Source organism: Zosterops lateralis (genome assembly GCF_965231275.1).
Source record: "Zosterops lateralis genome assembly, chromosome: 9".
Taxonomy (NCBI): domain Eukaryota; kingdom Metazoa; phylum Chordata; class Aves; order Passeriformes; family Zosteropidae; genus Zosterops; species Zosterops lateralis.
In genome coordinates this window covers 8,205,644-8,224,420 of record NC_139769.1, presented here as the reverse complement: position 1 = coordinate 8,224,420, position 18,777 = coordinate 8,205,644, and the positions used below count along the sequence as shown (strand labels likewise).

The 18,777-nt window shown below is 42.6% G+C and overlaps 1 protein-coding gene across 1 annotated transcript in view; it reads right to left on the bottom strand.

Annotated features, from left to right (window-relative positions):
• Positions 1-18,777, bottom strand: part of TRABD2B (TraB domain containing 2B) — a 265,264-nt gene that overhangs the window by 37,559 nt on the left and 208,928 nt on the right. The window contains exon 5 of the mRNA XM_083867587.1: positions 4,745-4,835. Coding sequence (XP_083723713.1) covers positions 4,745-4,835 — 91 coding nt within the window. The remainder of the gene's footprint in view (positions 1-4,744; positions 4,836-18,777) is intronic.

Sequence of the window (18,777 nt, the reverse complement as noted above, 5' to 3'; positions counted from 1 at the left end):
CAGCAGAGCTCTGAGAATTTACAATAAATGCTCAAACTCTCAGACAAGCAGATATAAAATCTTGTGCTGAGTTCTTCAATTCATCCTGGATTGCCTGATTCTGAAAGAAGGCAATACTGATCCCATCCTTGGAGAGAGCAGCCTGATAAAACTGAGCACTGCTGCTTGTTCTTCTGGCCAAAAGGACGGTGTGCAGCACGTCAGGGCTTGGCACATGGCAGAAGGTCAGAACTGATTCTGAGAACCAGCAACAATAGAGTCATCATGGACACAGGTGCTTCCTGGATTGATCTTGCAGTTTGGCTGTTTCCAGTTAAATGTGAAGCAGCTGTGGCCCTTTATCTGCTCAAGTCACTGGAATCTGTGTCTAAGGGGAGACTTTCTCCCATCTCCTCCTCTCTCCCAACCCCAAGCATGCAGCTCTGTTTTCTGAAGACAGAGAGGAGCAGGGACAGCCAGTTGGCAGAACTCCATAAGAAAAAAAAAAAAAAAAAAGAAAACAAGTTGCCTTTCTTATCTCAGGGCAAAGCAATGAGATATTGATTCAGCCACTACTTTTCCAATGCCTTTATCTGGGGACAAGGAGGACAGCCAACAAAATAAGAAGCAAATATGAACGCTGCTGAAGGCTGTCACGCAAACAGATTCAGGACACTTCCCTCAGGCAACAAAATGAACAAATTAAACCAATGTGAGAATAAGTTCTCAAGTGTTTATGGCATTGTTCTGCATGATGAATAGAACAGGGTTTCTTTTACAAAAAGGGATTGAACTTTAAAGAAGGTGTTTTCAATAGTAAGCTGGTGGAATTCTGGAAGAGGCACAGGAAGGTCAACACTGGGCCACCAGGCAAATCACCAGGAAGAGCCAGGAGATTTCAGAAATCCAGTCCATAAGAGCTCCCAAATAGCTCCACACCAGCTAAATGTACTTTATATAAACTTTTCTTTGCCAGTTCACTGATTCTGGAGCCATCAAACCCCTCTACGTCTTGGCTATCTCTTCAAGCCAGACAAGATCTCACTTTATTTTTCCCCAATACCTTAGGAAAGGGAGGATTTGGCTCACATTTGTGCTTGTCACTAGACAACAGAAATGTGAGACTCAAGGTATTTAGCTTGGTTGGCCTGAAGAGCAGCCATTTGACAACCCATGCTTAGCATTTTGGACAGAGGAAGCCAACACTCTTCTGGCTTTACCCAGTCTGAATGCAACTGAAAGCATAAACAGCTTTGGTCTTTGTTTCACTCTTCCCAAGGCTTTTCTTTTTTTGATATATGGGAACAGTGCTAGTTATTTTCTACAAAAGGGATTCCCTTGTCCCTTCTAAAACCAGAATGGATGGCAGAGTTTAAACATCATACCAGACTATATATGCCACCTATTTATGGTAATGCTGCTGAATTATTATTGAACAATAAAGATCTGACTATTAATCATGTCAATAATAGTAATAACCATACTGTTATGGGAACAGAGAGATTAAAGAAAATGACCATTTGCTTTTTTGGCAAGGCAGCCCTGGTAGTAAGTAGGACATAGCATGAGTGTTTTGCTGAAGTTACTTTCATATAATGGGGCTTCTTACTTAACTTGAGAAAAATTGTCCTGCAAATCACTGTCAAGGAATCACTGATATTCATCCAAAACCACTCTCAAATTCAAGCTGATATACTTTCAAATATTCCTATGTGCCAGCTTGAACTGTTCCTCTTCATTCTTTTACATACGGTCTGTCCACAATCCTTTTTTTGAATTCCCTTTGCCAAAACATAAGCATGCAGCTGCTTCAGGTTTTTTTCCAACCCTTGCATTTTTTCCATGTGCTGTCCACCTCTCCAAACTCCACATTAGAATCCAGCTGATCTTCCCTGAACACTATCCAATTTTTCAATTGTCAATGTCAGAATGTAATGAACGCAGTGAGCTTGACCCCTTATACAACTTATTTGGAAGTAAAGCCGAATTGTCTCTTTTCAGCTTGAGCACAGGAGAGAAATGCCTCTTCATGTACAGCTCCACAAGAATCAAGATGAAAATACCTGCACCTCTGAAACCCACAAAATAATTTCTGCTTCACAAGTAGCTCAAAATTTGTTGAGCTTCTATTTGTTTATTCTATGTATATATTTTGTTACTACAGTCACTATAGCAAAATGGTTCCTCTTCTGGGCCTTTAAATTGTTTTTATTTCATCTTTTTAAAAGGAAAGAGATGAGTAAAAAAAGGAGGGCTAGACAAAAATGCAAGGTTTCTTAAGACACTCAATTATAGCAACATGACAACACAAACATAAACAAGACAACAAATATTAAGTTGCTGTGCTATCATCATATTGTACTGTGTTGGGGTAGACTGTCTTTTGCAGCTTACTCAGAAATCATAAAATACAAGCTATTCCATTAAAAAAGAGACAAAATGGTTTGCAGCAGCCTCCTCACTTCTAAGGGGGAGCCCCAAGCACTTCTGATAGCTACAGCCTCAGTTACAGGAAAATGACAATACAGCCCCTGATGTGCAGTTTTGAGAGCCTTTTTTTCTTCTCAAAGCAGAAAGCTGTTTCCTGTGAATATATTTAAATACTCTTTATTCATAATTTCTATAGTTTTCTGCTGTTTCTGCACCTTGAATAATTCAGTCTAGTGGCAACTCTGGACTTTTTTGCCATGCAATTTATTTTTCTTTCTTTATTCTCATCTAGAACTAGCAGATCTACCTTATCATCAGACCACAGGAAAACTCACAGAGCATCTCATCCTTATGGGGGGCAACCACGTGTTCTCTCTTGACTCCATCCAGTATTCCTGCACAACCCTTTAATAAAGTGTTGCATGTTCAATGTTCAGAGCAGACTCCACTGGAATTAGGGTTCTAGTCCAGGCAAACCTGCCCAACACGATGTTCTGGAGCTGGGAACAGAAGTTACCCAGGGTGGGACCATTCAGCTGAGGACACACACACTGATCTAGGCAGAGTCCAAGCCCTCTTGCTTTCAGGAGCATTTCCCCCAGGGACTGACATTTTTAGGGAAGGCATCATGAACAGGAGACACTGCTGCCAAGGCAGGGGAATGTGCACACAGAGGTGCCCCACTCTGCAAATAAGTGAACATTAAGCACTGGCTTTGAGTCAAGTTTCCTGCCCCATCCTTTATTTCAAATCTGTGATGACGTGTACAGACACAGCCTAACACCAGAGAGCAGAGACTATTCTTGGACTTCTCTCACACTACTGCATCTTTAGTTCTTCTCAAAGGCTTGCAACACCCAATAAATTAATAGTTTCACAATTTCCAGTTGAAATGCTTTTTATGGGAAGATGATACTTTCAACTAAATGAAAATTGCTGAAGAAAGTGTCTGCTTCCCTCAGTGAAAAGTTTATTTGTCAGAAACCTAGGAATGGTACACCTCAGCTGTTCTGCTGTAGTTTGCTTGGCTTTTCTGTTTTGCCTTTTTTTTTTTTTTTTTTTTTTTTTTTGGTTGGTTTTAGTCAAAAATTTCCAGCTCCAGACTGTTACAGTGTTTACTGCTCTTCCCTGCACCATGTTGACTTTTCTCCCGCTGCCAAAGTGCTTCTTAAATCTCCTCTGAATATATGTTCTTCCTGGTGGTGTTTAACAGCCTTTTCTTCCTCTTTCCCCCATTGTTATTTAAGACGATGCTTTTATTGCTCAACAGATTCCAAGAAGCATTTAGGATAAATGCTCTGTCAAAGAACACTTATGTACAGTCGAGCCATATTATATTCTATATGAATCACTGCGGATGTTTCCCAAACAAGGTTAGATCAGCCAGATTTTTCCAACTAGATTACACACAGCTTTTTCAGACATGGTCTACTACCTCTGCCATTAATCCTCCTCATTGAGACTCACCTCGGTTTTGGACCATGTCATGTCTGCCCACCAGGGACAGGAGCATGCTGCTAACACTTTCTCCTAACGAGGATAACAATCCTATGACAGAATAACCTTGGCCAAATTTTATCTGCAGAATGTAGGGGAAAGGCTGATTTTGCAAAGCTAGACTGTCTCTCACCAGCCCTCATGGTTTTATTGTCTGTGATTTCTTCAGACAGAGACCTCATTTAAACGGCCAGGAAAAAAAGAAAAGTCTACGGGATGAAGGAAGTCTGTTTCACCAGCTAAGGACAATTTTGTGCAGTATTTTATTTTATGCTAATGAAGATTGCCAAGAGCCTGTTGATCAGTCCTTCTTGCTTGCTTTACTTGACCAGATAGATGGAGAAGCTCAGGGAATACTGAATTGCTCTCTACCTGCCCAACGCACTTTTAAAGGTGCATCTGCTACATTACATGTGGTCCTTTAGGCAAAACTGAATTCCACCTGAAGAACAGCAGCCTGACAGAGAGGTCTGCAATGGAGAAGCAACAAAAACCCCACAGAGAGCAAAAGAAAAAACAGCTCTGGGGGGAAAATGAGCTGAATGAGATGTTTCTTTAAAGAAAGCATGGCACTTCTGAGCTGGTATAATGAAGCAGCTGTGATATAAATAATGTCCCCAAGTGGAAAAAAACCACAAAAACACCAGCCATTCAGGCTCCATATGTTTCCAAAAACACACAATGGATGCTTTACAATGAACTTTTTGTCTGGAAATTGGGTGGGAAAGGGAGGTTCCTCACCCACCTCCTATACTAGTGCAATAATCTTGCTTAGTCACAGAAAAAGGGAGAGAAAAAAGGAGAGAAAGTGATTAATAATCTGTGGGCAGCTGCTTACTTTCCAATTGGTTGTCCAGGAGGGGTGTGCTCCACTTCAAATCCTGCTTGTCTCAGAACATCAATCACAGTGTTGTTACCCAGGAAGTGACCTAAAATACAGGTAGAAAATAGCACTGTCAATCAAACTACTACTCTCACTCACTTGAGTTTCTCCTGTTGGAACAGCAGCTTTGGGAGGCAAGAGTACCACAAACTAGACCAGAGGAAGGGACAGCATACAGCCCAAACACTTTCTTCCATCTTATTTATCCCTCCCTCCCCTCACATGGCCAAGGGACTGCGTGGAAATAGAAAACCTAGTTTCTCATTGAGGAAATGTTCCTATTTCCCAAAATAGTGTTGCTAGTTTTGCCTTCCACTGTGACAATTTTTAGTATGCACACTGATTAATTAAATTTCCAACATGGAGATCAGAATGACCCTACAGTGGCAAAAGGATATTCTTAGGGCTTTGACTCATGAAATGGAACAACTTACAACCCTGACCATCGCTGTCCATGACATCTGCTAATGAAGAGACTCTGAAGCTGCTGTTCAGCATTTGTCTGACTAAAACCTCAGTGATTCAGGAGTTGCCTCATCAGCCATTGAGCCACCTGCACAGCAGGGCGGGGAGGAGCTGGGATGGTAACCTTATCTCCCCGAAAACATGAAGATTTAGTCCTGTAATTCAGGGCTCTTTGTTAGAAGTGTAAAGGTCACATTCTTATTCACAGAAGTAACAAGGAGTCCGGTAAGTATTGCAGTGTGTACAGGCCCTGAAAGAGTTTACTTAAGGGAGTCCCATACACTTGAAGTCTGAACCAAATCCCACTGGAGTCAATGGGAGCCCTCAAAGGGCTTTGGGCACAGATTCAATAAGGCAGTGTAATCCAGCCAAGGCTTTCAATTTATTGTCAGTTCCACACTGTTTGCAGGATGGATTGGATATATAAAGCAAGGAAGCAAGAAGTCCACAAACAGTTTTATTAAAATCCACACAGCACTGTAACCTGTCTCCAACTGCAGCCATGACTGACACCGAGGAAGGACAGAGAAATCCTCCTCCATTATATCCATTAGTTTCCAGCTCTGCAGGGCCTGGTGACCCTCATTTACACCCAGGTCACTGCATCTCACTGCCAGCTCTGAACACACCAATTCACCAGGAATGTGCTCAAGCCTCCCTGCGCATTGTGCCCTGTGGCATCTCGGAGAAGGGAGTTCCACCTCGGTGTGGGGTGTAAGAACTCACTCCTCTGGTTTGCTGCTGCTGCTTGGAGGGTGTGTGCTTGCCTGAAGCACAGTGAAAGTGTCTGCAGGAGATGTCTCTGACTGCCCAGCTCCACAGCAGAGCCAAATGCTTTGTGCACTGACAATAACCAAGGCAAGGCAAGATGTGCCTGAGTCCCCCTCCAAGGACTCTGCTGTGCAAGGGGCTGGCACAGCCACCAGCAGAGTCACCCCTGGGATTCTTCGCCCACACTGCAGCAAGTCCTGATGAATTTGAGAGCATTCAGCCCCCAGGATTTGCTCAGCCTGCATCCCTCTCTTCCCGCTGCCAACAAGGGCGCTAACTCGCCTCAGTTGTTGGAACGATGCAGCCCTATGGCTTTGAGTGCAATTGCAAGTGCTGGTAAGAGCTTTTAGCCAAAAGACATTTCTTTAAATGATTAAATGTACATTTGCAGAGCCCTAGTGTGTTCCAGGATTCCTCCACTTCCTTTTAAGAAAACTCAAAATTTGATTTTCCCCTTTCTAACTTACTTATAACAAAAGCCAAAGCAGCAAAGAGCAGTCCCAAAAATGTGTTATACACCCTCAGAGATTCAAGAAATGAGACATTTGTGAATGATTAACTGGATTTGATCATATCCTGTTTTTTTATGCAGTGGCCAAGGCAAACAAAGGTCCCCATTCTGTCACTGGCAAAGTGACACTGAGGAACCAAAGTCAAAGGTATCAGAGCCCGAGATGTTTCCGAGTCCACTTTACTTTCCCTGAGCCAGAGTCTTAAATGCCAAAAGATTTCTTAATGTAAATAATTGTCCTGAATCCAACAAATCTTTGACAACATGACAGCACAAGAGAAACCAATTTTAACTCTTTTAAAGCCAGGGGAAAAAGTAATGATGCAGAAGCTCTGGCTCCTCATCCACATAATGGTTGTTCTGTCAACAATGTCAGCTCCTCAGCAGAGCCTGCAAGGCCCTTCAAGTGATGGATGAAGACCAAAAGATGACATTTCCTGGACTTCCCACTCCTGCCCTCTGTGTGGAGACCATGCTAAAGCTGCCAGCTGCTGAGACTGGTGATCTGCTGTGCAGCATGGAAATAGGGCTTGTTCTTTTAGTTTTGCCTTTCCTAACTGGAAGGAACACCAGCTTCCATTAAAACCTCCTCTACTTCAAATTCCCAAATAAATTAAAATCTTAATTACAAATATCCATGTGAACATCACAGTTATTCCGTTGTATGTCCACAATCCAACATATACTAATATATTTTCAGTCCTCCAATTCAATCAAGAGAACAAAAATAAAAAGAAATAAGAAAATCAAAACCAAAATCCAACTTTAAGCTGACCCCCAAATAATTCTCCATTCCACGTGCATCAACAGAGCCCAAAACTTTTAACATCTACTAGGAAATCATATGAGCAAGTCTTTGCAAAACTTAACCTTTAGACTCTGCTTAAAATCTACCTGTTTGTACTATCCCACACACATCTGGGTAAATTATCACCCATCTCACCACCAGCTTGCCCTGTTAATACATCCTCTCCACCTGATTGAAGATTTCTGACTTCCGTTCATCTTGACTTCTCTGTCCAGTCAGAGTTCACATATTAAGGTTGGTTTTGTATCCACCTGTTCATTTTACATCTTGGTAACGTTGTTGTAGCCAACTCATGCACACCTGAAAGCAACCTGACATCATGTTCTACTTTGTGATTGAAAACATGAAATTATGCCTGCTCAGACCAGCAGGCTTTTCTACCCAACACAGACATTTCCCAACAGTGATCCGTGTTATCCCATGGCAAGAAGTTCCTCGGGATCAGAGATGTGGAAGAGGAAGCTTTGAGGAAAAAGGTGGCACTTGAGAAATCCAGTGTAGATGGGTAATATGAAACACAAAAGGTTAAAGAATTCCTGGAGGAATTTACTTGGCCTGCCTCCTGCTGTGAAGTCCATCATAATTAGCCTTTCCAGTTTTAAAATCCAGGAAAATCTTCCATGTGAGAAATACCCTACATAAAATGACCCCCCCTAGTCACCCACGACCTGAGATAAGGACTCACTTGTTACATACTGACAACAACAGAATACTTTGACAGCCTAAGGCATGTGATGAAAACAAAATAACCTGCATATTAGAGATAATTAAGATCAGCATCAATGAAAAACATCAAATTGCTGCCTCTGACTGCTCAGATGTGCAAACAAGGTTATGCAGTAATTGTCATATTCTTTATAACATCAGTGATTTAATTTTTATTTATAGATACGAAATAAATTAGATTTATATATGTATGTGTGTGTGCATGTATGCTTCTGCTTAAATATTCTAAAAATTTCTCTTCCTGGCCTGGGAAAAGCCTCAAGGAAATATAACTACTGAAAATTTAGTGCATCTAGAGACATATCAGACAGGTTAGAGAGGCAAGGGAATGATCTTGCATTTCCATCACTATTCCCTCTTCAATCTAAACCTGAATAAACCATTCCTGGAGTATTAACCAAATTTATCTTGACAGCTGATGAAAACTGGATCCGAGAGGTCAGAACATCAGCTGCCTTGGGAAATCCATGGAAGTGGAAAAGGAGAGAAAGCAGATATAAAAGATTTTCTACATAGGGACCTAAGAGAAAGTCTGTACTTGGGCATGGAGATATGCAAAGCAGCCACCTCTAAGAGTTTAAGATTAAAACTTAAAAAAACCCTTTAGACTGCCCAGGTGTAGATGCAATCCTTCCACCCTCTGAGGATAAGGAGATACTCATGGGATTTGCTTGAGGACAAGGCCCAGTGCTAAACACAGTCATTTTGTAGTTTGAACACAAACACAAACACAGTGGAGTGGTCAGTGTGGCTGCTGCACTTAAGAGGGGGTTTCTTACTAAATTTGATGAGGCCAAGATTATTCTCCTTTCACTCACATCTTGTTTTTTCAAGACAAGGATCTGGAGACAGTAGAGAAGCAAATTATACAGCGTGGTTGCTAACATTAATCATAGACCTTCCATCCCTGGTTTGCTTTTTTATTTTTAATTAAGAACTGTGCTTTGGACTACAAAAAGCAGATCTGTGTGTTTCCTTATCTCCCCAAGGTTTCATTCTTCACTGGAAGAAAGAAAGAATAAACCATCAATTAGGGGTTTGTTTTACTAAAAAACATGCAAAAAAATATGTGAAATATACATGGTTTCCTTAAAGCACGTCCATGCACAAAGACACTGCTGAAAGAATGCACTTTCTTCCTTTCTTAGTGGAATATCCTGAGGCAGAGAGAAAGACACTTCTCAGCCAACTCTTGACAGTAATTGACCACATAAACTAAAGCTCTCCTTTTCCATTTCAGACATCCTAGTGACCCTCATCAATAACCTAAGCATCAGGTTGCATCCCTCAAAAGTTAGATGAACTTGGGTGTTCCTACACAGAAAAATTATAACCGTGTTTTGATGACAGAAGCAGAAAAAATGTTTTTAAGCAAATCTAATGTACTTTATCTAGGTTTAGAGATCTACTACAAATTACTTTGTCTATTCGTTTGGCAATTCTTTGTTCCACGGCTTAGAAGGATAACGGGGTACAAAGGAGCAGGAGATAATTCCCTCACAAAGGACCTCCATTGCCAGAGCCTTTGAAGTTGTGCTAAAAAAGCCTTGCTAGCCATTAGCTGACACACAGCAGAAATCTGAACTGTTTCCATGCACACTACAAGCAGAGCTATTTTCTGCACAATTAGTCATAAAAAGGGCCAATGTAAACTGTGTCGGGAGGTCTCAATTCTTTACATTCTCCACACAGTGAATCAGACATTATGTATAACGTTTTGTTGCCATTTAGACCTTGGGCCGCTCTGAAATCAGGAGGCGGCAGCCTCTATTCCTCCTTCTCCCTCGATGCTGATTCTCAAGCCCCTTGGCAGCACCACAGTGTTTATGGTAGGAAGGCTTCACAAGAATTAGTGTAGGGAAAAATGCAAAGGGCTGAGAGCTGCCCCTTCACAGTTGGGGTAAATACTTTGTGGTTCCTTTGCCTGCTGCCTCCAAAACTGCACCTCCATTTCTCTTACTCTACAGTGGTCAAAGCTGAGTATTTTGGAAGGTGAAAGATGAATATGTCAAGATGAGGCTGTAGGAAGGAGCTACAGCAAACACTTCAAGCAATGACTTCTATCTCAATTTTCTGATTTCTCCACTGTAGCATTCCAGTCTGACCCAGAGGTCTCTGGGTAACAGCAGGAATTTACTGGGAATCACATGCCATCCCACACTACTCTCTTCTGACATGACAGATGTTCCAGACCCATGGCGGGGAATCAGTTTTATGGATAAACCCTCCAAATTTTTAATTCCCTTTCACTCTTTGTCCAGCATCTTTCTGTGCTAATGAATAAAATGCTTTAAAAACTAGAGGCTCTTCAGCCTTCTTCATGATAACCCTCACTGCCAGACAACTCATCCTCTTTGTTCTTGAACCACTTTCTTCCTTGAAATTTCACTTTGGTGGTAAGGATGGTCTTGAATAAGTATCTTGAATTCATTTTGACAAGGAGCCAGAGCTGGATTTGTGCAGATCTTGCTTTTCCAAGTTGGACCTCGATGAATCTGAAAGATTCCCCCAGCCTGAGTACCTCTCTGATGTGAAGTGTCTTACCGAGGAATGACACCAGGTAATGGATTAGGTGGATGATATGCAGCATCTAGGCATGAATATGATGTTAGGACAGCTTGAATATTTTGATTTTAAATTTTACTGATAATGTGAGCAAAATCCATGCTTGTGGGGATCCAACAGGGGAATTTTCTGGAAATGGCTTGAAGGACCCCAATCTACCCCAGTTAATGTGAAATAATGTGAGCCATACCATGCCAGAGGATGAGGCCTGCAGCCCTACCACACCAGACCAGATGTACCAAAAGCTACCTCAGAGCTGGTGTTCAGGTTTGAAACAAGAGCTCTTTGGGCTTTCCAAAGAGAAAGGGACTATCAAAGGCCCCACCTTCCAGAGAAGTCTGTCACCCCAGGTTGCTGGCTTTTACTCTGCTTCAGGACACGGTTTTGCCCTTGGAAATTGCAGCATTATGCAAAAAGCTGTGAAGAAAAGCTGGAGATGCAGGGAATGAGCTTTCCTCCTCCCCTGTTTGGCAGGAGTGTCCGGGCCCAAAGCATGCCTTAAAAAATACTTTGCACAGGCCACGTGCAATGGTCTTGTAAAGCAGGCTTTCATCATAGACTCCTTACATCATGCCACCCATTCTCCAAGCAGATGGAAAAATCATTTTCCCTCCCTTTTGATGTTTTTATCCTATGCAGTTGTGAGGAACTGACTCATAGCCACTTTTGGACAGTCACGGGAATCAGAGCAATAACACATAAAAAGCCAAAGCGTGCAGCATTTCCAACGTCCAGCAATCCTCCCATGGCTCCTCTTCATTCTTTTCTTGCATGTAATCACCTCTCTCCCCTCTCACCCGAGTGCACTCACAGAACAGGCTCTGGAGAAAGGCCACACCGTAGCCGGAGGGAGAATGGAGAGATGAGGGGCCAAAAGTTGACGGGGTTATTCCAGATTGACGCCAGGCTAATAGAGCACAGATTTGTGCTTCCCTGGGGTGTCTCTGAGATCTGCAGTGCAATTCTATACTTGGACCATCTCAATCTGAAGGACAGACAGATTCCCACAGACTTCTGTTTCCTCGCTGCCCCCAAGTATAATAAATGCCCCCATGTCTCTCCATTTCTGATCTTCCTTTCTGAGCAGCCCTTCTGTTAAGGGTAGGGAGCTGTTGTTGAGGCACTCAAATGTCACACCTTGGAAATCCTTCTCCAGAAGCACCCAGGAGTGCAATGCACACTCCTCAATAGGCTCAGCATGAGGTGGGACAGAGCTTACCAGTTTGGAACCGGCTCCTTGCTGGTACAGCCCCCTGCTTCCAGTGTCAATGCAGTGCCATAATGTGAGCTCAGCAACTCAGTTCTCTGCTGTCTTAGAAATCTTGGAGCACCTTCCCTAGCAGACTTGCCCTAAACATATGTGGTAAACAATAAAATTATATTTTTTGTGGGGAAAAAAAAAAAGCTCCATTTTCTTCCAAGTCTAAACCAGCTGTTTCACTTGAGTTAAGAAAACACAAGCAAAAGCTGAAGTGAAGTCACTTCCTAAGCATCTCCTTTGGCCTCTGTGTCAGTTTGTAGCTGCCTTAAACATTTCCAAATTAAGTGACTGGTCTGTGCTAGTGAGTCTCACTGGAGAGGATGGCACCTCCACAGAGCAATTAATTCCAACCTCTCAAATACTAGGTTTGGGAAGAACACGAGCCCTCTGTGCAAGTCTCTTTCCATAGACCATGTGAGCTTAAGGAGCTCCTTTAGCCTTGGTGTCTATCAGACATGGCATGGTGGCCCACCAAGCCACTCTGCTACTGCTCACAAGCTCCTCAACACTGCACACAGCCCATCCTTCTTCCTTATCATTCTCTTTTCTGTCCTGTGCCTCATCTTTCTTTTCAAACCAGAGTTTGCACAAGACAGGGATCTGTGTTGATCAGGGCTTTGGTTGATTATAGGGCCATTTGGGCTATTTCATATTCTTGCTTCACTTATGTGGCGTTAGAGGAGTTTTCCACAGAGAGAAGGTCCAACACAGGATGACTATTTCAGCATATATTCTTAAAGAAAACATAGGATCCCTTGAGAGTCAAACAACAAAGTCTGAATATTTGAAGTGTTTATTCTGTAACATGTATTGGTTGTGCTGGCTGGTATAAGCTGCACCAATCTACCAGGGCAAAAAATATGGGGGAGGAAAATTATGTGGGTAGAGCTAAAATAGAAGTTTGATTTACTTAGTCCCCAGGTTTTACTGTGAGTAAAGGCAGGGCTTACTCAGTCTGAGATACTGCACAGAGAATGGTTATTGGCATTTCCCCTCTAGCAGAATGCCACAACTAGATGTGATTTTCTTTTTTCATTGTTTTTGTTTATTTTATTCTTTTAAGTGCATGCTCCTCACTGAACCATACTGTTGGGAATATACAAGGGTGTTGATCTACACAAGGGTGTGACTGCAGGTTTGTCCCAGCCATGCAGCTGTGACAGGGAACATGTCTCTGTGTCCCTCATGGAACTCTCTCCAATGGACAGGGTCAATGTACAAAATCTTGGGAACTTCACCCTTCCTAACACTGCAGCAGAAGACAAGGAGACAAGTCTGAGGAGAAGCTAGAGAAAACCCAGAATCCCTAAGAGTCTTCCCAGGGTGCTGGGGGCATCTCTGGGACCATCAGATCCCCCAAGTGCAGACAGTCTGGTGTGAAATGCACTGTTGTAACACTCTTTGCCAGTTGTCATCAACGCCTCAAGCAATGAGGAAATTGGTGAGGAAATGCAGCCTCTTTTTTTCCCCCAAGGTGCCTTATTAGTGCATGTACAGCCTTGCTGAAGTAGACAACCCTCTTCCACCTGAACCACAGTTATCAGCTCTTTCCACGGAAGCTGCTGCCGGCCCCCTGGACAGCCAGTACAGGGCAAGCAGCCTCTGAGAGAAGTGTTTCATATCCCATTGCAAATCCCCTGAGCCATCCCCAACTATTCTGGAATGCACATGGACCTGCTTGCCAAAGCCAGGCAAAGGTCGGGGTAGGGGGGAGAAACTAGATTCCCTAACTCCTGCCTTCTTTGCAAAAGAGGCAACTGTGAACATAGTACTGAACCACCACAAGGACTTGGTGGAGACTGAGCTCAGGACAGTTTTGGGCCTTGGAAAACTCCTCAGTCAGGAAAAAAGCACTGCTGCAAGCAGAGTATCTCACTGAACTTGTGGAGGCATCTCTGAGGCCCAGCAAGGACCAGACCATGTGGGATCTCAGCTGTTCTCAGGACACAGCCCAGGGTTATGAAATGCAGCACCTGTGCTCGACTTTGACAGAGGCTTCTGGCAGGTAATAAGGATGCACTAAACGGCTTCTTAGAGGAAATAAATAGGGATGAGCACCACGATTTGTCATTGCAGGCTCAGTAGTGAGCTGGACTGTTGAGTCTGTCCTTTTTTGACCTCATGGAGGCATTTGACTCCTACAATACACTGTGTCCACAGTGTAATCAAGCCTGGTGTGAAACTACATTTCACAGTGTTTGTTTCAAACCTGCTTCTCCCAGTTCCTCTAGTTTGCACAAGACAGCTCTAAACTGAATTAAAAAAACCTGTAACCTGCTCTAGTGTGAGATCAAACCATTCCAGGAAAGTTAGTCCAGGGGGCAATGTCTGATGAATCTGTGAAATTACATCAAAATACTTCAGGATGAGCTGTCATTTTCTGTTTGAAAAGCAGTTTGAAAACCACAAATCAAAGCTCCCAGTTGGCAGGACATGGATCCTTGCTTATTCTTTCTTTTTAAGGTTTTAACCTCTCAGTCAATTATTTGACAGACTACACTGCTTTCTTCATCTATTCCAGGAACCCCTTTTTGATGGTTTATTTGGATTGTAGATGTCTCGTAAGTGAAAACGTGGTGATGCCTTAGCACAAAACAAAGTGATTCCTTAGCAAATTGCCAGCAGCCCCCTGGAGTTTATGGACACAGGACAAACTCCTTGCTGGAGCAGAGAGTTCTGATGCTTTCTACCTTGTGGATATAGAAAACCAGAAACCGTTTCACCACACTATTTTAAAAAAGAAAACTCTTCAGTGAAATCAAAACTGAGCCTCCTTTGTCAGGATTTTTTTATCGATAAAAAACTTCACATTGTTAAGACTGACTGTGGTTCGTTCTTTTCCCAGAAAAATCCAGCTGGCCACTGGATGTCACTGTTGTTGCAGAAAAACACCCCCAAAAGCTCACAAATGAGGCTGTGAATAAGGTGAGCTGTCACCCCAACCTGGAAATGGCCTTTTCTCCCAGGTTAATCAGTGCAGTGCTGGCAGCATCTGGAGGCTGCCCAGCTAGTGCAACACCTGGAGGCTGGACACCCTTGATGCTCTCCATCAGCAGCTGAGGGCAAGTCCTCCAGGGAGCTCATGGACCCTGAATCACCTGTGCCCAGGTGTGTGTCCCCTCCTCCTGCTGGGATCTCCTCTGGTTCTGCTGAGCACACGCTGCTCATGTCCCTGCTGAGCACAACAAATCCGCCCTGGTCTCCAGTTTGGACCCAACCCTTTCTCTTTTGCCATACAGAGGAGCACACTGCAGCAGGCACGATTCCAAGCTTGTCCTTGATCATGGATTAAAGGCAATTACATGTAGTGCTGCTCTGTGGTTTTAGCTGGCGCTGCTCTAAAGGCACTTTGGTGCAGCTGCACGACTTGCAAGGGTTGAGCTAACTGATCCACCAAAAACTGCTCTGTGCTACGTAGATCATGTGCCATCTCACAAGCTAAACCAGGCATCTCCAAATCCATTCAACCACACAGGGGAAGACCATCCTCAGCCTCATAATTCAGCTAAGGATTCCTTTGCAGCATCATCATGAGTCTCCCCAGTGCAGGCAAGGGGCTTTTTCAAGGAATGCTCTGAGGCCTTAGGCTGAGGTCCTTCCCACAGAGGGAAAGCAGGAGAAATAAGCCCCAGGAGTCTATAAAACACTCTCAGATTGGGGTCAGATGCTGCTGCTGTGGCATTCCAGGAGGTGCAAACTCAGACTTGTTTCTCATCTTACTCTCCAAGCCCAAGGCTTGCAGCATGATTCATGCCTGTCTTGATGTTGGGAAGCAAACCCCCAAAACGGGGCAGATAACAAACTCTTACCCCTGAGGAGAAAAGGAAGGCAGAAACACACTACAGATATTTGTGAAGCTGCTGAATATGGTACTACAAGACCCTGAGACATACGTGGTGTTAGAAGAGATCTGGAGCACCTACATCTGGAGCTCTGTCTCCTTTGAAATGCAAAGCATGCCAAAGATGTGGAATAATAGAAAACTGAGCTAGAAAGTACCCATTTTAGTGCATCTAAATGTTATAAACTAGGATCAGCTCTGCCTGGGCAAGATGGATCAGATCAGCTTTGACACAAAGGACGTTGGTATAAATTAGAAAAAGAACCTCCAGAGGACACTGACAGCATTAGGAGATTCCATGGCTGTGTATTTTCTTAATTATTTTTTTATTTCTTTAAAAGAGAAACAGAAGAAAGAAATGCTTTGTGAAGGACAGATAGTCCTTTGGCTAAAGGTCCTGTGGTGGAAGGACGGGGAGTTTCCAGCCAGCAATGGCAAATGCTCTACCAGAAGGGTCAGTAAATCTTATCTGTCAGAGAGACCATCTGCGTAGTGGGAAATGAACAGAACATAGTCCTGCAGCAGTTAGAGATTCTCAGCTGCAAAGGTGCTGTATGAATACTTATCACAACCCAGCAGAGATGAGCTTCATCCTGAAAATGCTTCCATTTACAAGCATAGGAACAGTTATAACAAGCCCCCACATCCCCATGGATAGGATATCTTGCTCACAAATTTAAAATTTAATTGACTAAAAGTCTTGGAAAGCTGTATTCCTCAAGTACTAATTCATATATACTATGTCTACGTAGAAGTTCTTTTTATGACAAATTTATTCCCTATTACACTATCAAATGTGTCTCTACATTCCACTCATTACTAGTTATTTTTATGAGTTTCACCTACACAGATCTATTCTCAGCCACATGGCCAAACATCCTGACTAGTTTCAATTTAAGGCTTTTTTTCTATATAAATACACAAAATTTCTATATACATCCATGTTTTGAGCAAGCAGAAATATTTGATTTGAGTCCCCACTGCAGTACTCTGGTTTTACACTGATATAAACAGTAGTGGTTTCCACTGTTATCTCCTGCTGCCCAGCTGTTAACACTGGGGAAAAGGAGCAACAATGAAGGCAAGCACAATTTATCTGAACATCCCCACATAATATTGGCCCAGGGAGCAGACTTCTAGTGAAACCAAAAAGAGGGAGATTCAGTGCTCCTGTGAAGTTTTCCTGACACAGCTGTCCACTCTGACACATGGTCACATTCAAAAGTTGACTAAGTTATTATGGAAGTTCAGAAACCTCAAAATATACACAACAGATCTTGAAAAACATTGTGGTTGTGTGGGTTCGAGCGTGCTTGAGGAACATGTGAAAATCCAAACAAACAATCCCCGCCTTCACCCCTTTCTGTTAACACACGAGTGTGTGAGCACACCACCAAGCTTGCAATTTGTAGCCCTGTTATTCACAGCCTTCATTAAAGAATAACAGCCCCTGTTTTGAGTATCACGAGGCGAAATTGTTCGCACATGTGGACCAAACAGACACACCAAGGCTGCACCCTCATGGTTTGTGAGTGACAAGCTTAATAAGATTATGCTTGATCTTTCTCTTAATAAAGCTGGATGACATTCAAGCAAAGCCTGGGGTTTTTTTTAATGGTACATTAAGGGAACCCAGAGTTTGGCACAGCTGGAGGCCTGAACCATCGAACAAAACTTGGCACTGCCAGCACTCCCTTATGATCTCAGACCTCACATAATGAATATTTATATCTATATATACAGACACGTATATATATTAAATACCTATCATTAGCTGGTCAAGGTCAGTACTCTGGGTAACAGAGCTGGATGTAATACCAAGAATGATGATGGCTCTTTTTTTTTTTTTCCCTGTGTTATGAATCACACAAATTAAGCAACCCACAGTTTATAGAGTCTGCAACATGATGGACTGCTTTTAAACCACACATACCGAAGGGAAGGAGAACAACTCCAAGAAATTACAAAAGCAAAAGAGAAGTGTCATCACCTTACTGTTTAAACTTGAACACAGCAGAACACGGAGACTCCTGCTTAACTTTAATAACACCAGCAGCCTCAGCCGGCTCCAGGGAAGCAGTCATTTGCTTGAGATAAGTCAGGGCTCGTGTGTTTTGAAGCTTTATGGGTTAGAAGCTAAATAGTGTTAGCTGAGTCACACTGATTTAAACCATCACTGCAACTGGCCCAAAGATTACAAAAGACAGTTCACGAAAAAATCACTCAGAGGAAGAGGAATTATTGAATTTTTATTGGAAAAAACCCATATTTATGAAAAATAATCTCCCCCCCAACTAAGACTTTTGGAAAGGGAAAGCTCCCATAAGGACAAACTGAACATTCCTATCTTCTCTTTCCCTCATCTCTGTTTGCTATGCCCTCAAGCTGAGTGTCTGTGTATTAAGTACCAGCTCTACAGATAAATCAGTGGGTCTCAGGATTAAACAGAGAGCTCAGGATGGAGGTGGTATCCAGAAGTACATGGGGTGGGGATGGTCTAGACCCTGTAATTCATCTACAAAAAAAAAAAAAAAAGAAATTTTTTGATAGCCAAAATAGTTCCTAAATTACATTAGAAATACTGTTGAGGAATTTAAGAGTACTGGAATACTGTTCTTTGCTGTTTCCAAAACAAAACAAAACAAAAATTTAAAAAATCACAGTTCTATTTCAAAGCATGCAACAATGATTTACTGAAATGGAACATGCGTACATTTAATTTCAAAAAGAACACAAACACAGACATTAAATTAAACACTTTGCAGAGCCTGAATTTTCTTCTAGACTTTGTTTTGGTGAGAAAATGAAAACATTTTTGTTCAGCATTGACCCAATATAACTTTTCCTTCAATCATCTGGTTCAGCCGACAAAACAAGACATAAATCATTTCCACTGCTCTAGACTGAGTCCAGGTCGTTTTAATGTGGATGAATTCCTGATCCTCGGCATCTCTCTTTTTCTTGAGATCTACTTTCAGTACCTTAAAGCCTGAACATGGTGGTGTGACCTTCCCTGGCTGTTAAAGTCATATCCATGGAC